The 20816-nt window shown below is 47.7% G+C and overlaps 5 protein-coding genes across 8 annotated transcripts in view; 3 read left to right on the top strand and 2 right to left on the bottom strand.

Annotated features, from left to right (window-relative positions):
• LOC113213765 (transcriptional coactivator YAP1) overlaps window positions 1-2763 on the bottom strand; it is a 22882-nt gene extending 20119 nt beyond the window's left edge. For both annotated transcript variants that reach the window (XM_026432926.2, XM_026432927.2), the window contains exon 1: window positions 2085-2763. In XM_026432926.2, coding sequence (XP_026288711.1) covers window positions 2085-2599 — 515 coding nt within the window. In that variant the 5' untranslated portion in view covers window positions 2600-2763. The remainder of the gene's footprint in view (window positions 1-2084) is intronic.
• Window positions 2764-3028: 265 nt separating this feature from the next.
• On the top strand, window positions 3029-6271 carry LOC113213746 (surfeit locus protein 4 homolog). Its single transcript, XM_026432901.2, has 6 exons — window positions 3029-3193; window positions 3995-4255; window positions 4335-4467; window positions 4555-4652; window positions 4732-4911; window positions 5022-6271. Exons 1-6 carry the CDS (start codon window positions 3140-3142, stop codon window positions 5106-5108), a joined length of 813 nt encoding a protein of 270 aa, XP_026288686.1. The 5' UTR covers window positions 3029-3139; the 3' UTR covers window positions 5109-6271.
• A 476-nt stretch (window positions 6272-6747) lies between these two features.
• Window positions 6748-9193, top strand: LOC113213720 (uncharacterized). Its single transcript, XM_026432858.2, has 7 exons — window positions 6748-7145; window positions 7244-7417; window positions 7530-7716; window positions 7800-7914; window positions 8202-8419; window positions 8503-8730; window positions 8846-9193. The coding sequence occupies exons 1-7, from the start codon at window positions 7124-7126 to the stop codon at window positions 9123-9125; spliced, it is 1224 nt and encodes a 407-aa protein (XP_026288643.1). The 5' UTR covers window positions 6748-7123; the 3' UTR covers window positions 9126-9193.
• Window positions 9194-10120: 927 nt separating this feature from the next.
• Window positions 10121-13601, top strand: LOC113213705 (uncharacterized). The gene is made up of 5 exons (XM_026432841.2): window positions 10121-10610; window positions 11026-11175; window positions 11451-11624; window positions 12450-12860; window positions 13090-13601. The coding sequence occupies exons 1-5, from the start codon at window positions 10194-10196 to the stop codon at window positions 13357-13359; spliced, it is 1422 nt and encodes a 473-aa protein (XP_026288626.1). The 5' UTR covers window positions 10121-10193; the 3' UTR covers window positions 13360-13601.
• Window positions 13602-13707: 106 nt separating this feature from the next.
• The window catches only part of LOC113213719 (protein obstructor-E), a 35753-nt gene continuing 28644 nt past the window's right edge, over window positions 13708-20816 (bottom strand). For 2 of the 3 annotated variants that reach the window (XM_052265217.1, XM_052265216.1), the window contains exons 2-5: window positions 19453-19662; window positions 18919-19107; window positions 18293-18506; window positions 16390-17140 (exon numbers count right to left, since the gene is read on the bottom strand). In XM_052265217.1, coding sequence (XP_052121177.1) covers window positions 16918-17140; window positions 18293-18506; window positions 18919-19107; window positions 19453-19662 — 836 coding nt within the window. In that variant the 3' untranslated portion in view covers window positions 16390-16917. Of the gene's footprint in view, window positions 15502-16389; window positions 17141-18292; window positions 18507-18918; window positions 19108-19452; window positions 19663-20816 lie in introns of those variants that run through there. The other variant, XM_026432857.2, reaches the window with a different exon arrangement.

The following is a 20816-nucleotide window of genomic DNA, read 5'->3' on the forward strand; positions in this document are numbered from 1 at the left end:
GGGTGATGCTGGCGGCGGCGGGGTGCAGGGGAGGGAGGAGGGGGAAGCTGCTGGAGGCGTAGGGAGGGCGGCCGCCCCCACCACCACCGCCGCGGTGGTGGTGAGCTACAGGTGCCACAGGTGCGCGTCGTCCCACCGACTCGGCGGACTCGGCCCGCTTCCACGAACTCGCCGCCGCCATAATCCAGGGGGCCCCGTTCGTCATTGATTGTGTATAAAGCCAATTTGTAGAGGACGAAGGTCGCGTCGCCGGCAACAGCCGCCCGGACCAGCAGCACGCCGGCCGAAAAAGAAACGGTTGTTCGCGCTTTTCAAATCGGCACCCGAAAAAGGAAAAGAAAAAGGTTTGTTGACGGACGGGTCGATAGCCAAAAACTTTTACGGGTGTGACATTACCGACTGGAGCTTGTTATATACAGCCCCCCTCCTCTCTCTCTTTCTCTCTCTCTCAGTCACAAAGAGTAGCGGAGTAGCGGTTTGCGCCGGGTTTCCCCACACCCGGTAAAAGAGAAGCGTGACGTTACACTTTACATGGAGGCGTAAATGCGTTCCTTACGCACCGGTGACGGGGATGCGGCGTTACGGGAGAGAAAAGTCCGTGCCTTCAAATCACCTGCCGCAGACCAATAACATCCGCGTTCGTGTCTTTTCGATATCGTTCCGAACAGAACCGACCCGACGTCGCTTCGACGCAGTCATAGTTTTGACGCGCGCGCCGTCGAAGGGCGACACTTATCAAACAAATGGCACAACGTGACGCCGTAGTCACGCGCCGGGAGGGGCGGGTAGTGCAACGGGACAGTGGGGAGAAGCAGAATAAAGCGACAAAAAATAAATACGACAAGCGCATGCGGAATCGAAAAACCACGCAGCCACACCTGGGAAATAAAGCTTTCAGGGGGAACGACCTGCAGTGACAGTTCCAAAAGCTAGCGCCCGACACACCCAGAGTACGATTTTCGCCTTTTCCTGGTCTTTCCCCGGCCGTTCGTCAATTTTTTAAATATTTTTTTTTGTTTGTTTCCCGCTTGTCTTTTAGCCGTTTTGTTTGTCACCCGATGCCAGCAGTGCATCGCACCTGCTAACTCTCCGCCCGCCCCGCGCCCCGTCACCAGGTAGGTCGACGACGACGCCCCGCGGCCGCGGACCTGATAGGGCACGGCCCGGACACGGGGCGGGACAGGAACGCCCCGGGACAGAACGCCAATCCGTCGACGGAGACGTCCTCGGCTCACACATCGACATGGAATCGATGCCGAACCATTCCGGCTGGAGCGCCAGCCAGAGAGAAGAGGGGCGGGGGCGCCTCGCGGCGCAAAGAAAAGAGACAGGGGAAAAACAACAACAAAAACGTGCGGCGAGGTTGTGACGCTCGCTTGCTAGAGCTTTTAGTCACGTTTAACGTTTATTGGCTTCGTCGTCCACCATTTTAATGGTGCAGCTTTACGGGCGTTCTGGTAAGTTGGAGCATCATCATCATCCTCTCATGTTCGTGTTCCTCAGCAGTGCAAAGGTCACGGTGGTCATGTGTCAAACTTGTGGCTGACAAAGTTTTGCTTAGGCTACGCATGGGGGGTGCATGTGGATTAAGTCCCTGGCACCTGACACTAATCCCATCATGCGCCGTGCACCTGCCATGGCTGCGACAGGTAAAGTAGGTCACACATACAGGGGATGAAATACGAAGGGGATCTGCAGCTGGATCAGAAACCAGAGCATGGCAGACAGATCTTCAGCGTTCATATACAAATATTGAACATAGTTTTTATACATTTTAACTGAAAGGGAACATCCCCCGGTCAAAATTTGCACACCCCTAACTGGAGACCGCTGATATACTGAACCCGGTCCTTGAAGAAGGGCGGTGCTGAAGCGGTGTAGTCCTGGGGGGAGGACTTCCCCGACTTCCCTCGCTCACCCGCCGGGCTCTGCCCCCCCCCCCCTCCCTCCCTTCGGCACAGCGGTTCCACCCCACCAGAGCCACCTGTTGATCATCCCCTACCCCGTCCCCCTCCCCCGGATGCGACACGACGGGGAGCTGTCTGCTGGAGCAGCACACGAGCAACCTCACGTTCACCACTCACTTTAGGAAGTAGATCTGTCCCTCGAGGGTGTGGGCCTTCTCCCAGCCCGGGGGCAGCGGCCCCAGCTCGTCCACCTGGGTCATGTCGTAGCTGCGCGCCTTGAGGTGCTGGATGGGCTGGGCGCCGGGGCTGACGGGGCCCTGGGTGGGGCTCTGCGCCGCGCTGGGCGGGGCGCCGTAGGTCTGCTGCAGCGAGGCGGGCGAGCTGTGGTGTCGGGGATGGCTGACGGGCAGCCCGCTGGAGGACACGGTGGGCACCACGACCCCGGCGAGCGAGTTCGCGAACGCCGAGTCCGCAGAGTTCTCGCGGCTGTGCGACACCGAGGGCGACTTGGAGCCCGTCGACGGCGGGTTGAAGAACGAGTTGGGCAGTTTGCGCATGTGCATGGGCTTCTGCAGGGGCCGCTTGGCGTTGGGCTTGAGCACTATTTCGAACAGGGCTTGTAACTCGGTCTCGCTGTCCCGCTCCAACACAACCTCCTGCTGTTTTTCACCACTGTCTGGATTTAACGACATTTTCGATCACCAGAACACGGTCCACAGATTCACAAAAACAATAATAAGGACGGGAGTGAACGAAAATAACTAAAAATAAACAAACAAAATAGGGTATCCCCACCCACTACGCGCGAACGTCCCTCCCCGAGCGCCTCTTGATCCACACTGATGGCGTTTCGAGATGCTGGCAGCAACAAGGAGGCCGTGTCTTCCACGGCCCGCAAGAAACGGGAACAGGTGGATTGGAACACTGCAGCCAACTCAACCCCCGTAACGGAGGAAAACATGACGACGACCGAACTGAGTCTCATCACACAGCTTTACAGGGAAACTAAATTGTTATCAAGTCATGTTTCTCCTGACAAAAAAAACGGTCATTATGTTTTCTGAACATGCTACGAAAATGTATCGACGACAGGGAATTTTCGTTTGTACAACATCACTGAGGCGCACTGACCAAGATTCACATTGCGTTTCGAGCTGTAAATAAGCAGTTGACGTTTGAGAAATTCAGTTCACTTTCATTTGTCAGCCTCCACGTACAACGCGCTTGCAGACATGGCGATCGGAACGAACGATATTGTTGCAAAAGCAGAAGATATTGCGGACCAGGTAAGCATTTGAAAATCGTCGCGTTAAATTTGAAACATTTCTACCCTTTTCTAAGTAGGCGCAAAATAGTTTACTGGTTGACTCCACCTTTAATTAAGGTTACCGACACATCTGTGTCAACGCACAGCTGTCTTCTGAAGTACATCAGTTTTAAGTTGGTTGCCGATAGTTTACTGCGAAAGTATTCAAATAGTGTATCCTCACGGCTAATTTCACCTCCGTTTCTTAACCTACCGTCGTCGTCATTCACTTTTCAACCCTATGGTATTAATCATATACTCCAAACCTTGGCTTTCTCTTCTGTCTGTCATCTTGGTGGCCACATAATTTACTCTTCAATATTTCTGATAGTCAAGAACAAATAGTGATCTTGCTTGATGCTGTGGTACTTAATCACTATTACCTTTTCCTGTCAACTTTTGAAAGTGATTTCTACATGTTTCTGTGACACCTTGGCACTGCTGACCTGGCACCAAACATTGGCCCTCCAAAACCTCAGTATTGTGTTAATTTCTCCCATTATTAACCTAGATTCGACTGTTTAGCCTGTATACGTGAATGCTCTGATTAACCATGTTATTGTCAAGAAATATTTATTCAGCTCTAGGATGTCTATCTTTGGACGAACAATATTTGACACTTCCATCTGCTTGTTCCACCTTCTATTTCAAACTCAAACTTAGAACGGTCTCTTTGCAAAAGCTTTAGACCTCTGAAAGCCATATACTAGCCTTTTCACAAAAATGTTTGGTGAATGATATATTGATATTGGACTAATTCATTATTTTCTATTTCTTCCAGGTGTTAAGATATAAAAGCGTTTTACCCACTATAGCACGCTTGTGTCTTATTTCTACATTCCTTGAAGATGGCTTACGCATGTGGTTCCAATGGAATGAGCAGAAAGATTATATGGATATGTCATGGGGTTGCGGAAAATTCTTGGCAACACTTTTTGTGCTCATTAATCTTCTTGGACAACTTGGAGGATGTGTGATGGTTTTGGGCCGCTATAAGGTGGCCTACGCCTGTGGTGTTTTGTTTTTCATTGTTGTACTGCAGGTATGATTTATACATCATTCACTTCAACTACTAGTTTAAGTTTTTGATTAAGTTTATAAAATTTACTCTTTCTTTACAGACTTTTGCGTACAGTATCCTGTGGGATCTCCAGTTCTTGTTCCGTAACTTGGCTCTTATTGGTGCACTTCTGTTAGTGCTAGCGGAGAGCAGAGTAGAATCAAGAAGTTTATTTGCTGGTGTTCCATCTCTGGGTAAGAAGCATTTTAAAATAAGTCAGTGGAAGTAAAGCCTTTGGGGGCTAAAACATCAGTTTAAGTAATCATTTCATTTTGCTACAGGTGACAACAAGCCCAAAAATTATCTTCAATTGACGGGACGTATTCTTATAGCGTTTATGTTTATTACTCTACTACGTTTTGAAATTTCATTCCTGCAGGTTTGTTTCTTTTCATTATAAGTAAAGGGTAGGAGTGTTATACTTTTGTATTAATTTTTGTTGTCTGTATGGCTTTTAGATTGTTCAAGATATTTTGGGCTCTGTGTTGATGGTCCTTGTTACAATTGGATACAAGACAAAATTGTCAGCCCTGATTCTTGTCCTGCTCCTCTCTCTGCTCAATGTGTACCACAACGCATGGTGGACAATTCCCGCTCACAGACCACTCAGAGATTTCTTGAAATATGACTTTTTCCAGGTAATTATCTTAAGGATTTTGAACATAATATTTTATCTATCTGTTAAAAATTCTGTACAACAGAATTTTGCCTACTTTTTATTCACACACAAATCTTTTTCCTCCCCCAGACACTTTCTGTCATTGGTGGTCTTCTGATGATCGTATCCCTGGGACCCGGTGGAGTGTCCATGGATGAGCACAAAAAGAAGTGGTGAGAAGTGTGTTGTTTTGCAAGGAAAAACTGTTCTAGAGTTTTTGGTGTGGCTACAACACAGAACTGAGTTATATATTAAAGTAAAGAGTGTTGTCAGGCATATGCAGATTGCCAACTTGTCAGCAAAAAGTACCTACTGTCTCCCTTCCATTTCATCTTTCTGTTGTTTGTGATAAACTGACTTAAGTTGAATGTTTTCCTCCTTGAATCAAAGAGGAATCGAATGACTGTGACATAATGTGTGCAATGTGTAAATAATGACTAGATCCTTTATGGTGGAGATCTGAATTACAGGCATCACTTAAAAATGAAAGCAGCATATTTTTGCCTGTTTTTAGGCTCTCTGGAAAGTTATACTCAAGCACAGCGATCTGTACAAAAAGCACCAAGGCTAGAATGAAAGAGCTGTGTGAATTTTAATTATTTTAAGATGTTAATTGTGACAAATTAAAGGGAATTTCTTCATCCTGGTAGTGTTGGAGATTGTAAATCATATATGTGGGACAAGTGCTGAAAGTAGCAAATTTCTTATATATTTTATGCCATTTGAGAAAGCAAGTGTTGTGGCTCTATATTTTTTATTTCTGTTAAAGGTAAGAGAAGAAGTTAGATTTGGGTGAACATTTTTGTTCCTAGCTTTGTCAAGTTGCTTATTTGCATGTGTTGTCAATTAAAAATTTCACCCCAGAATCATTTGCTCCTCTGTTAGTAGTACTGGGTCAAAGTTTATGTTCAGAAAAAATCATTGATATCTGCTACCTGTATGAGGATGTCCCTGGTATAAATCATCATGAATTACACAAGCTGTTATGGTATTGATCAACTTTGTTACTGAAGGTTTTTTAAAAACTGCTCTGATTTTATGTTGAGACTCTGGGTCAGGTAATGTTGTGAAGAGGGTTTATGTAAATGTTTCTTCTGGGCTCTCAATTTCATTATGAGTTATGCCCTGTATCTGTTTTGGGGCTTCTATCCTCTTTTGTCGTAAGCCTTGGATGGCGGTTCTGTGTACTTTAAAATTTCTAATCTATCCTTTTAGTGTTTTCTTGAATTTTTTGTCCATGGTTACCTGATGGTTAGTCACATTTGCATCAGACTCAAATGTTGTTCAAGACTGACCGAACTGTATTCAAAGTAATGGAAATAAAACTTTAGCTGCCTCTACTTGCCCTTTCATGCATGAAGCCCTGTGCCATTGTTTGGCTAAATCATCTCTTAAAGTTACTTAAAAGTTATTTTTCCAAATGCTCACCTATTAAATATGTAGTTCACTTAAGTTGCTTGTTTTACCATTATTTTTTATTTGCTCGTGGTAACAAATTTACTAGGAGTGTTGTTACAATATGTGTTTTGTGAATGACTGATAAATGGGGAATGCCATCCCTTGAGGCATGTCATTTAAAGATAGCATGGCATGGTTCCAAAAATATTGTAGGTTTTAACTATTTTCCTATACCATCATCATGCTTTTTCAAAATCCAACATGGTTGTGATAAATAAATAAAGCTGAGAATGAGAACACTGAATGTGTATTTTTTCATCCAAATAATCACACTACAGTCAGCTTTGTTCATGCTTTGTTGTAGTTCTTTCTCCATTAAACAATATAATTTTGTTGATTTTTATCATTTTTATGTTCAAAATCGGTATGTTTCAAAAACTTTCAGAAATGATCGGTTGAAAAACAGAAAGAGAAGTTAGTTCAAATCAGTTATAAGTGAAGTTGGGCAGGTGCAAGTTACGCGGAATGAACCCTTTACACGTCTTCTGCACGTCGTCTGCTCGGCGCTGCTCGGGCTGTGCTGTTATTGCGTCAACAATAACTGCGATATAACAAAATGATAAGTGTTAGGGAAATGTCATTCTGATTCATCCATATAAAAAAAAACCTTCATAAAAAGTTTTGGTCAGTCTTATTTTGCACTGTGTGACTAGACCTTACTTTCGCCCACTTAGACAAAATCATAGGTCTAACCAAAAAATTCCTTCAGATCGGAGGTTTGTGGTGTTCTTCTCATGGCTAATGCTACTAGTGATGGTGAGATAAATAATACATTTGAGTCGGCATCTGCTTTATTTTCATATAAATCGGAGATGAACAAACACTCATGTTCTCGTTACAAAATTAAATTTCAGGTCGCAATCCACCTGACACCAATATATTAGACTTACCAGAAGAAGTTTCAATTTTTATATTTTCATTTTTATCAGCATCAGAGTTAGGTGACAGTATTGCTAAAGTATGTACATTATGGAGAGAGTACTCACAAGCGTACCAGCTCTGGAGACAATTGGATTACGTTGTGGATGGTAAGAAAACAGCTACGTAAACATTATACAAGAAATTTGGGACTGTTCTCTTGCTTTATTGGTAAAAAATTCTCCAAAATTTCAAAATAAAAAATAAAAAACCTTTTTCTAGGTGTGTTAAGCAAAAGAGAGCAAATATCAGTTTTTCAGACTGCGTCAGCATTTCGAAGGTTGACTTTAAAGGACAGTACAAGTTTAGAATGTCTTTTGCCCTTACTCTTCTGCAACTGCTCGAGTATTCAAGAATTGGCCATATGTGGTGAGGAAATGGATCCTGAAGTTCTGAGAAGCCTAGCTAAGTAAGTTTGCTTACAGAAATAGTAAATATCAACTGCAATCTTGTTTCATTTGTTATACTCGCACCATTTATAAATTTTTGTAGAGAATACAAAGGTTCCATAATATCACTCACTCTTGAGGGAATGGAACTCAACAATAGCTGGTACTCAGCAATATCAGATTTAGCAAAAGGTTTGAACTCACTGACTTTAAAAGCTGTAAGTGAAAACAAAATTTGCAAGTATAAAATCATTTTTAAAAAATGTGCATCTTGTGTGCATCTTTTTATTAACAAAATTTCTGTTGTATGTTTTAAGTGTGGGAATGTGAATTTAATTGTTTTATTTATAACTTCTTTTATTCTCACCGAAAACATAAATTAACTATTCCATTCTCTCAATGATCTATTGTGATGTCTGGGCATGCTCAAAAATCCATAAGTTTGTGATGTACTATTTTCTGTTTACATTTTTTGGTCATCTTATAACCTTCTTTTGGTTTGCAGGATTGTTGCGTGTGGGCAATGGGACTCTTGTCAGTTGAATGCACCGCCCTCACTTCACTAAAGTTAACCAGTTGCCGTCAAACTGAGGATCACAGACGCCAGGTGCAAGGAGTAAAACGAATGCTGCGCTTACTGCCAGATGGCTTACAGATATTACAGCTAGGTGCTCACATTTCTCCCAACACAGATATATTACAGGCAATTGGGGAAAAGCGAAGGTTTGAAAATTAAGAATTTAGTTACATTTTTCTGGAGACTGCTGGCCTTTAAATCAAAACTCAATTCTGTTTAATAATTTCAGGATTGAAAATTTAGTTCTTGAGGACTGCTGTGAAATTTTGGATAAGGATTTGCTCAACCTCCTGAGCTTAGGTCAATTGCAGAGCCTGCAATTGTGGCGGGCCCATAGAGTGTCTTCAGAAGGGCTGATAAATTTCATTAGTTTCTCAAGATTTTTATCTTTACGACATCTTGACTTGTTTGATTGCCCAAATCTTAATGATGATGTCTTGCAGGAAATAACTATTAAGTAAGCAACAGTTGTGTCACAGTTTTTACATTGATATTAGTGAAAAAAACCCTGAAATGTTATGTATCATTTTAATAATCTAATGTACGAATATGTTTCTCTTGTGTGTTTGCAGATGTCGCCATTTACAAACTTTGGACATCAGCAGCTGCCATTTATTAACAGATAATGGAATTGCAAGTGTTTTCCAATTTTGCTCCGACCTCCAGACTTTAAGGATGAGCCATCTTCCACAGCCCACAGGGCATGGATACCTCTTTGAACTACCACAACTTTTGCCAAAATTGGTTTACCTGGACGCGTACAACTGTTGCAATATATCCTGTGATGTTCTCGAAGGCCTAGAAACCAACAAATTAATTGTCATGTATGGAAGACGTGGTAGGAGACGATAAGCATCTGTAGAAAGAAAGGTGATCCTTTCCACCAAATAGTTCTTTAATAAACCAATCTTAAGAACCTATTTTTCTCGGAAATACGCCACATACAATCCCAGTACACGATTGCCGCCTAGCGGAAGACCACCACCAGATCAGACGTGGCGGAAGGGTTGCCTACACTCCCGGCACCCAGCGCCGCAGGCCCCCGGAGCCGTCCATGTTTGTGGCCACATAGTTGTGGCCACAACCGGCTCAGCTTAACTGAACTGAACAGGGCGTCGTAACGTAACGTAACGCGCAACAAAAACAAACAAACCAAGAAATTGAACTTGTAATTTGAAAGGATTATTGGAGCGTTTTCGTTTAAAACATTGAATAGGAGAACACACGTGAAAACTTTAAAACAAACCCTTTTAAAAACGCATTAAAATTGAAGTTTTACTTTTCGTTTTTTACGCGTTTTCTTAAAAGCTACATCGAGTTATGACGCCCCGAAACTGACTGAACAACACGCAGCGAGAACTGTTTGCAGGCGAGCTTCTGTCTACAACAGCTTGAGTGGACTTCCCTCCCCTACGCACGATGAGAAACAAATATGTTGCTGCATTTGCGACATGCCCCGAGTCGAGCGTATAATATAAAAGCTGCGGTGTTAACTGCAACGTATGTGAACCGAAACAGTATTGAGAAGGGGGAAGTAATGGATTGTTATATGCTGTAAATAAATATTGATTGATTGATTGATTGATTATTACGGCAAACGTTTCCGGCGGCCGGTGGAAGGGTTGGGGGGTCGTCGTTTTGCCGTCCGCAGACATCTGCCCCTACAAAGCATCCCCCCTCCCCCAAATTTACGGGTCGCGCGGCCCGGCCAGGACTCAACGACCCGTCAACACCTCTTGAACTCGCGCTCGTTGTTGCGACGGTCCTTTTAGCGGGCGCTCCCCGGGCACTCTCTGCAATTGGAAAAGTATCGACCTCGCTGTGCCGGCCGGCGGCTCAGAGTCGGCGCGGCGAGGTGTCAAGAGGAGGCGGCGCCCAGTCCATCGCCGCCGTGCCCGTGCTCGCACACCCGCCGCCACCATGGTCGTCAGCAAGGAGACGCCCGTCTTCTTCGTGAGGCCCGCGTCGTCGGCGACGTCCACCATCGAGCAGGACAAGGAGCTGAAGCAGCGCATGGGCGCCTTCGGCGTGATCGACGCGTCGCCGTCCATGCTCAGGATCGCGACGCCCCTCATCGTGGTGTCGGCGCTGCTCGGGCTGGCGCCGGTGCAGCCCGCGTCGACGTCGTCAGCCGTGGCCGACGCCAAGACCGACAGGATCGCCGGGCGCGCGCGCCCGCACGTCCTCGTCAGGAGCGTGTGGCTCGAGGTGTACTCCATCGTCATCCTGGGCCTCATCACCGTCTCCAGCTACTTCGTGTTCAAGGCGTCCGGCGACGAGTCGCTCAAACTCAACTCGCTCGCCAACGTGCTCACCTACGCCTCCGGGCTGCTGACGGTGAGGGTTGGGGTTTGGGTTGGGGACATTGGTCATATGTACCAGGTGGCTGATTCACGCCGCGCACTTCTGTAGGTATACTGTACCGCATGCACGAGTGCGGGTGGGTTGCCTACTCGCTCGGCTCGTAAGGCGCCGTGGACAGGGGCGATAGGCAAGCCCGCCCGCACTCGTGCATGCGGTATAGAATACCTACAGAAGTGCGCGGCGTGAATCAGCCACCTGGTATTTGGGTCGGCCCCGGAGTTGGCCTCGGGGATGTCTATGACGGGATGGGGAGGGAGGAGCTCGGGCTGTTGCGTGGTCAACAGGGCGCAAAGACAACTGGCTGCCGGTCGATGCCCCTCGTGGAGCGTGGCGACCCAATCCACCTCGACGCGACGACAGCGCTGACGAGGACCTCGTTGTCACGCAGGCCTCCGTGTCGGTGCTGGTGCAGGTGGCCACCCTGTGGACGACCAAGTCGGCCATCGACAGCGTGGAGGGCCTGCTGGACTGCGAGGAGGAGACGCAGACCATGACCCCGGCCCGGGTGCGCACCGCGCGCATCTGGGTCGCCGTCCAGGTAGTACAGCCGCCCAAAGTCTAGGGATTTAATAGTCCAAAAAAAAATTCCAAAAATTTTTTTTTTTTTTTGAAAAATGGAAATGTTTACATTATATTTTTTTTTTAAAAGAATACTTTTTAGAACAAAATTAAGATTTTTTTTTCAAAAGAACTTTTCTGGAAAATTGAAATTCCTAGAAGTGATGGCGTAGTGGACTCACTTCCAGACGCTTTCGGCTTTAAACTCGCGCATCACGCCGAAGGCCCTTACCTCTCTGTGCCACCCTTGCTCAGTTGCTGCTGTGGGCCACCGTGTCCGTCGTGTTCGCCGTGCACCACGTCTTCTTCGAGGTGCCCAGCCAGCTAACGCAGCTGTCATTCTGCTACCGCGCCTACTCCGTGTCGCGCCCCTTCATGCACATGTCGTGCATGCAGTTCGCCAACCAGGCCCACGCGCTCTCCCTGCAGGTACACAGAACACACCGAGGAGTAATTCACGCAAAATTTATTAGTGTACGCCGATGTACACCCTTTAAAAAAATCAGAAATAGTCAAGGCAAAATAAATAAAAAAGCAAAAACGCGAGGGCACGCTCACGCTCAACACCGTCCACGTGTTTACATATCGGCCACTAGCATAGTAGTTCCGCCCTCCATTAGTCCCCCGGGCGCGATGGCTGTTTACATACTGTCAGACAACAACGCCGACCGTTAACGAGATCATCTTTTTGTCGTGTCCGACTGGCGACGACGACGTCTGCCGCCCGTTGCCGTCGAGTTAGACCGACCCGCGCCGCACGGACGTAGAATGGGCTGCCTATCTACAGCGCCACAGGCGTCCTCTCTAGAGCAGGCGAACAGCTACGCTCGCAGCTCTATATGAAATGTTAACGGAAATTGTCTTAAAATGAGAATATTATGGATTTTCTTTATCACAAAGATGTCATCACTGAGATTTGTTTGTCATATCCATTTACCAGTATAATGGGGCTGGCGGAAATTAATCCGGAATGACATGGTAGTTAAAAATGTAGTTAAAATAACCATAATATCGTTTAAGATCTTCTTTTTACAGAGTAAGGGCCGTACACTTATGTAATGTCATGTTTATTACGTGGCCTGTTTTCTCAATTCAGGGTTGTTGCATTTTTTAAAATACGATAAGGAGCTTTGAAACGCCTTGTGCTTTATCATAAACTCAAACAATAACTAACACTAATCGAGGAGCGTGTTTTTTTCATAGCGCGTCAGTTCTGTAAACCTGTCCGGCCGAATCACTTGTGCTTCGTCGTAGCTCACCTCCATCAACGACCGCCTGCTCACGATGCTGGGCCCGGTGTCGGCCGGGCTCACGCCGCGCACCCTGGAGATGTGGAGCCGGCTCGGGGACGCGGCCAACCCGCTGCGCCAGCCGCCGCTGCACCCGGACGTCGAGGCCGCGGCGCTCGAGACGACGCGCGAGCTGCGCCTGCTGCACCACAAGATGCACGTGATCGCGGGCTACCTGCAGTCCGCGTACGGGCCGCAGATGCTGCTCGTGCTGCTCAGCACCCTGCTCGACTACACCACCATGCTCTTCATCCTGCTGGCGCGCATCGAGATCGACGCCGTCGGCCTCATCATCGGCACCACCCACGTCCTCGTCATGTACCTCGTGCTCACGTCGGGCAACATGGTGCGCCAGGAGGCGCAGCGCATGGGAGAGGTGAGGAGCAGCTGGAGTAGGTGCAGGGTGCAGCAGGTGCAGCACTTGCAGCAGGTCGAGTAGGTGCATCAATTGCATTACGTGCAGCAAGTGGCAGATGCATTACGAACATTAGGTGCATTAATAACATTTTTGGCACAGCAGGAAACCCTTCTGTTTGCAAAGCGCGCTCTGCGGTTTGTACGATATTAACAGTCCACCGATTTACAATGCGTTTGATCCCCTGCAGATCCTGCAGCGCGGGCTGGTGCACCGGCGGCTGAGCGAGCGGCTGGTCGAGGAGTTGCAGGACTTCTCCCTGCAGCTGGTGCGGCTGCCCACGCGCCTCTCGGCCTGCGGCCTCATGTACCTCGACTACAGCATGATCCAGGGCGCCGTCGGCACCGTCACCACGTACCTGGTCATCATGCTGCAGTTCCCCAACAACACTGGCGGCGCCGCCAAGGCCAACGGCACCGAGTCGACGCCCACCTACACCACCGAGGGCGGCCGTACCTAGGGATTTTAATTTCCCCCCCAAAAGTGTTTTTAAGAAAATTTTCAGTAATTTTTTAAAATTTGAATTTCTCTCCTGAGAATTGTCATTTTTTTCTTCAGTTTTTCTGGAAATATTTCAATTTGTTCCTATTTTGTCTGGACAAGTTTCGAAGTTTTCCGGAAAGAGTTTAGACTTTAAAATCCCTAGCCGTACCTGAGTTATATATTTGTAACAGAAAACATAAACAGGGCGGGGTGACGCAGAGTAGGATAGACTGACAAAAAAAAAAAAAAACGGCAATAGGAAGAAAAAAATGCCTTCCAGCCCGTAAAAGTAACGTCAATCGTGGGAAAGAAAATATGGACGGAATTATTGGAGAGTTTCGGGGAAAATCTTTATTATTGTTTTGTACACGATGACATTAGTGAATGCATCGACAGCTGACTTGTACGCATAAGTAACACTATAGGATAGATAACACTCATTCGCTTACTTCTACTCTATCTCTCTCTCTCACACGCAGACACTCACTCTCTCTCACACGCACACACACCTACAGACATACCCATTCATTTACGTACTGTAATTTTCATAAATGTTGCTTTGGGAAACCCAATTGGATTTTAAGCGCACGTTGGCACTTGTGGGATGGCAAAATGGCACGCCGTGGTCATGAAACAATAATTATTACAATCTGCTCTAAGCAGCTACTCTATATGCACCTCAGAAAAGGTCAGAATTTTAGTCTGTTTTAAAAGAAACGTTTTACAAGTTAAGACTAAAACTTTTTTCTACAAACTACGCGTAATGATCTCACTTCCAATTAGACTGACTTGGGCGCAAAGCCTTTTCTTGCGTTGCTGCACACTTCGCTCGCCAGTCATTTTCTAGCTTCATTTTATTCTTTTTAAAAAGAAGTAAGGTCGACGAGGAAAGAGATTTTACGGCCTTGCCGCTCCGATATTCTCGCACGCGGAGCGTTGGCATTGACACGTTTTATGCCCAAATTTTTGATTTGTCTAAGTCCTATAAGACGTCATTAAGACGTGCTCGTATGACTTTCTGACAACACGGTGGGGAAAGAAGAATAAGGTCACTCCGATTCGATATCATTCTGACAGAGGTCCCTCGCGGTCAGGCACCGCTGGTTTTCCGACATTGTGAAAGGCGTCTACATAAATAGACTGCGGGCTCAGTTTTGGCACGTCGGAAAGGCCGCGCCCGCTGGAGAGGCAGGGACGCCTTGTGCGCAACTCGCCTTGGCGTTGCGTCCAATAAATATTACTCTTTCTTTACGACCGGATAGAGCCGCGCGCGAATCCAGACTTGTATTTTTCAGTCGCAGATAACATAAAAGTCGGGGAAAAGACTAGAGCTAAGATTCGGTAACTACTGACACACACGCACGCACACGCTCTCTTCAAAAGTCCTGCAGTATACTGCAATAATGTCGTCCAGACGTCAAACTGGTCGTATGCTTTTACACTAACCCTTATGCATTTTATTGTGCCTAGACATATGCAGAATTTTATACAGCCATAAGTATGCACAAATTTTAAGCATAATCATGTACAAATTGTGCATAATTATGCACAAACTGTACATCATAGTCATGCATTCATTCAAGTGTGCATAATTTATGGCTGTATAAAATTCTGCATGTTTATACACAGCACAATCTATGCGTACGGATTTAGTGTGTGGCTTGAAGGCTGAAATTGTGATGAGCCGAAACGCCACCATGACGACAGCGCGACTAAATTTCGTCGTCGTTGTCTATGAGGGGCCCTCGCCACCACGCACCTATTCGTATTGATAGTCATCTGGGCCTGCAACATCGTTACGAGTGTCGGGCCGGCCTTGTTGTTGTTGTTGTTGTTGTTGTTGTTGGGTGGAGACCACCCCGCCTCCACCGCGACACAGCGAGTAAATGAGATAGGAGTGGTGGAGGCTCGGTGGTACGCCGCGGCAGCTAGTGAGTCGCGACGTAGGTGTTGTTGTTGTTGATGTTGTTTCTGTTAGATTCCTTCTCGTGGCAGTTGTCGCTGCTGCTGCTGCTGCCACTGCAGCTGCTGCTTCTGCTGTTCCGACGGTCGAAGTGGTACGATCTAGTAGCCCAGTTTCCGCAGAGCTTTCAGATCCAGCTTGCCGTAGTAGTCCTCGCTGTGGGGAAACAAGAAAACCAGAACTGAGTATGAGATTGTCGTGTTTTCTAATGACCCGTCTGGATCACCCGCTGACATGTTGTGCGAATGGTAGGATTGGATTATTCTTAATTTGTGGCACGGGGAGCATGTCTTCCTTCCTCTCGTCAGATTGTGTCCAGTTAGATAAGTGTCGAGTTTTTGTAAGTATAATAGAGGTTGGAAATGAGATTTCGTGTAAAGTAGTATTATACGTTAGTAAGTAAAGAACGTCTCTTTTCTAACGTAATATTTGTTTCAGCAAGTGCTATTGTTTTCTGTGATTTTCATGTATTGTACTGTGTGTTTTATCGTTCATTCGTATAATGCCGTCGTATGCATTCTACGTTGTTCGCTAGCTCGTAAATTAAAGTGAAATCGATCTTAAGCAGCAAAATCGATGCATTTGGATTTCAACCAGCCTAAGTCAAATAACAGTTTTCCTTTTTCCTTAAAACTACTGTTTGAACAATGCCAATAACTATACGCGCCTACTAAAGTCTCTAAACCGATCCATCCCGGCCCAGATCCTGTTGCACTCGTTGCACATCTGACGGCAGTCAAACTGAGCCACCTCCAGAAGAGAACGGCACGGTTTCGCTGCAAAACTATAGTATTAATCCAATGAACACTACAATGCGAACTACGTTTTGTGCTACATATTCAAATCCGACTGCACATCGAACATCCTTTTTTTTGTACACCTGCCGCATGGTTTTTCAGGCACCTATATTCGCACCCGAGCAGGGGGAAAGAAGAATCGTGCAACGTGCATCACATGAAGTAAACTGTACAGATGTTTTTGTTACTGGCTGGCAGGGAGGCAAGCCATGCAGAGGGAAGGAAGGAAAATGACACCAAAGGCAAGTTTCTTTTTGATAAGAAGGAATCACACAAATATAAACTTTATTTTCAGCAAGTCAATAACAAAACCGGGGGAGGGGGGAAAAGGGGGAGGAGGGGGTAGTTGGGGGAGGGATGACACAAAGCGCAACACATACAACATCAACAACAAGAATTTGAATCAATCTCCTCGGCTGACAATTTTTTTTGGGGGGGTGGCTTTTCTCTCATTTTATTACAAAGGCTCAGTTTGTACGGGTTAAATTACCGCCACTGGTCGTTGTCAGTGGCAGGGTCCCCTCAGGGGGGTAGGGTCGGGGCGCCCCTCGGGGGTCGTCCCATCACAGGTACTCTCGCGCGGCCCGCGGGCCCGGCTCGGCTCGGCCCGCCGGCAGCGACTCGGCTCGGCGCGGACCGGCCCGGCTCGGCCAGACTCTCGGCTCGGTCTCTCTTTCAGATCACGCACAGCACACACGATAGAGTCCACGTCTCTCTCTTTTGGTCCCACTGGGTCTCTCTCTGGTTCTCGCGCTCACTCGCTCACACACACTCTCTACTCGGCGTCGTCGAAGCCCTGGCCGGGCTGGGCGGTGGCGGGCCTGGACTGGGGGGCGGGTCTGGCGGGGGCGGCCGGCCTGGGCTTGGAGGCGGCCTTGGGGGCGGCGGCCGGGGGCTGGCTGTTGGCGTTGGCGCGGCTCTGGCCGTTGCCCTGCAGGCCCTGGAGGAGCTCGCTCTTGCGGATGGTCTTCAGGTCCAGGTCGCCGTAGTAGTCCTCGCTGTGGAGCACAAGGGCCAAGGCTCACCAACACACGTCGTACCAGATGACGCAACTAACAACTACAGTCGGACTGGCTCCATTGTTTTTTACAAGTGACAATAAATAAATAACAGAACAAAAGGCAAGTCGACAAGGAATGACGCCTGGGGGGTTAGGCAGCAGCTGTACAACGCTGTACTGCGGTACAGCCTACCCTGCGGACTGCAGGGTGAAGGAGAAAAAAAGACGGTCTTTTAAGAAGTGCCGTTTAAAGTTGCAACATCACGCACCGCGACGGGGACCGCAATGGCAGGGTTAACGGCCCCTCTTGCACAAGATGCACTTCCCAGCTATATTTAGCTCGATTTTATTACCTCGACATGGGGCCGTAAAATGCGACTGCGCGTGTGGAGAAAGCACACTAATTGCAATATCGCTACATAAAAGTGACTCACTTAAAAACAAAATAGGAAAGGGTATTTTTTTTTTTCGGAAGTTGGGCCAGCACAATAAAAAAGAAAATTCAAAAGAAGTAAACTTTTGGACAGGGGAGTCTTTCATTATGGCAATAATGAGGAGGAAGGAGTAAAAAAGAATTACTAAAGCTTGCCATGCAATTCAGCACACGCTCATGCGACATGTAAGTTATCACTAGGCACAGGAAGGCTTCACACTTGACCCTGAATCGACTCTAGAGACAGGTACGGCGGACTTGAAGATTTTCGTCCCCAGGTACCGCATTCCTCACCACGGCAGAGAGCGGGCAGCACCCCACGCATGCAGATTGACATCGCGGTGGCATGTTAGCACTACTTTAGACATTCTGCTGAAAACCCGACTTTTCTTTTCTCCTGAAACCATTACGCCCCCCCTCCTTTCTTATTGTTGATGAGTTTATCTCGACTTTCTAATCGCCTCTAGCGTCACTTTACGTCATTGTACCCAGTAGGAATTTAATGTCAACATCGCGTCAAAAACAAATTGTAATCGACGTTACTATTCGACTGTCCATCAATTCCAATTTCCGGGCACCGGCTGTACTGTGCTACAGTAGTCAAAGACGCTGTATATTACGTTATACTATTTTTTTTTATAAACGACTGCAAATTTTAAAATGAAATCCGTGTTTTGTTTGTAGAGCAAATTAAACGTGTGCAGCTTTGTCACTCACCAGCCGGGAACGTCCTCGGGGTCTTCGCAGACGCCGGAGCCCTCAGAGTCGCCGATCTTGAACACGGTGCCGATGGGGCAGCCGTACTCGCGGGCGACTCCCTCCATGCAGATGTAGTACTTGCGGCAGTCCTCGGGGTGCGCGTGGCGGGAGAAGGAGCCACCGGCACCGGCGATCTCACCGGCGGCGGGGCAGGCGAAGCCGTTGGCGACCTCTGCGGGGAGCCACAACCAGGATTAGCCATTGAGCACATCTGACAAAGCCACTTCCGACACCTTTAGGGGGTCGTTCCAAAGTGTACCACGTGACTTTTATGATGGGGGTACAAATATTATAGGGTCCCAAAACGATCGCAGCCATTGTTGGGATGGATACTCCATGATATTTGTATCCCGGGGTTCGGGGTTCAAATATCATGGGGTCTCTATGGACTCCAATGATGGTCCTGATCCTTTTGGGACTCCATAATATTTGTAACCCACCTAAAAGTCACGTAGTATTGGAACGACCCTTATGACACTTTTCTTCTTGGTCCCCAAAAGACACATACGAAGTCCCGCGAAACGGATAATATACATTCTGGACGGGGTTTACAAGAAAACTAGAAATACAAAAAGGATACTGACCTTCGTTCTTGCACTCGGGGACCTTGTCGGCCCACATGCAGACGCGGGCCTCGCGGTCGTAGGCGAGGCCGGGCGAGCACTGGTACCTCGACGCCTCACCGTTCCAGCAGTTCCAGAACGTGTCGCACTTCTTCTCGTCGGCGAAGATTCCGTACAGGCGCGGGCAGTGGGGGGTGCTGATGGCGGGCTCTGCAGTGTAGACAACCGAGAATTAGATGAGTAAATTTGCAAGAACACACCGTGATTCAAAATGTGAGAATGTCGCAGACTTGTAGGTGTGTGAACGACATTCGTACACATGGAGGCAAAAGTGTGTGAATTTCAAAGGAAGATTCACACCTTTACTCTGTTCGTGTAAGAATGGGCATTCACACCCTTAAATGCGAAATTAACAGACTTGCGTTTCCAGTGCAAAAATATAATTCTGCAGGAATTTTTCAAAATAGGGAAGAACTTTTGACTCTTTCGTAGAACTTTGTAAAAAAATAGTAATTTAAAAAAAAGGCAAAGTTTAAGGGGAACTGTCTTCCTTACCAAGCTGGGTGCGGTCACCACAGTCTGTGTTGTGGAGGTAATCGCAGTTCTCGGTGAGGAACTTGTCGTCGGAGGCATCGAAGGCTAATCCGTTCCCACATGTCTTGAGCTCTGACACGCCGTTGTCACATTTCCAGTATTTGTCGCACGAGACGCTGTGGGGGTAGAAGCCGTAGTCGTCTGGGCATTTAAAGCTCTCCTGGCCATACGCTGTCGGGACAGAAAAAAAAAGTAAATGGATAAATACAAGCGTCTTTCAGAAATACAATACGCAGCAGCACTGCACCACTGTCGCGCTTCCTGTGTGACGCCCTTTAGCCAGCCCAGTCAGGCTGCCATTGATTTTCCCTCGTCGAGCCGAAAGAAACTAATTAGTCGGGACGACGAGCCTCTAACTCCACTTTTTTCCCCCTCGGAAGTCCACTCCCCTCTACCCCCTCTCTCCTGCCGTTGCCATTTTCGCGCTAAAAGCAAAAGCTGCGTAACGTGTCATGGCGCGCTCTGGGCGGATATAGATGGAAGCGGCGCAGACGCAGCGGAGCACGGCCACTTTCACTCAAGGTGTACCCCCCCCCCCCCCTCACCGCTTGGCGGTGACGGGACGGTCTGATAGGCTCACGTGCCGGCGAATCAATGACCGACCCTGAGCTGGGTGAGCCAGGTGGCTGCCACGAACCCAGGGACCTGCCGCCAAGCTGCCTGAATATTATTTTGATGATTTTTTAAAAATGATTGTTTGTAATTTGTTTTCTTTTTTTCTGATTTGAGTCTGATTTGTCTGATTATGATGTTTAAAGTGAAGTCCCACGAACTTGAGGGGTTGTCGCCCATGTAAGGGTTTCCGCCAACCTAAGGTACCTCTTATTCGACAAAATGCCCCCTCCCCCTTGAGGAGTAAGAGTCAGCCGCCTGCTGGTGTCAGTCACGCCTGTCAGTAGGCCGGGGTGCCGAACGAACTGTAGAGCGTGCGTGGTCAGCGTGTCAGTCGCCTGACGCGATCGGAACGGTGTCACGGCGAACTGGACGCGAGGCTCTGCTGCTGCACCCCAGCGAGCAGGCTGAGCCGGGAGGAGGGGGGGGGGGGTCTCACATGGAATCATCCAGAAAGTGCGCGTCCGTCCTCCGCCGTTTACGAAACTGCCGTAAGCAGTTCAGCCGCCGACGCGAGCTCTCATAGCGCCTAGCGGGTAGGCAACATCTGGCCTGCAGTGCATGCGTGTTCAGCGGTGTGGCCTACTCCGAGTTTCGCAGGCGCCGAGCTCCCGTCATTTGCCGAATGGATCGGAGAGAAACGGCGGACGCGTACTTTCTGGACGAACCCTATGAGAGCGGCAGCGAATCGTAGCTAAAATACCCCCCCCCCC

This window comes from Frankliniella occidentalis, unplaced genomic scaffold (genome assembly GCF_000697945.3).
Source record: "Frankliniella occidentalis isolate FOCC.00 unplaced genomic scaffold, Focc_3.1 Scaffold25, whole genome shotgun sequence".
NCBI classification, from domain to species: Eukaryota; Metazoa; Arthropoda; class Insecta; order Thysanoptera; family Thripidae; genus Frankliniella; species Frankliniella occidentalis.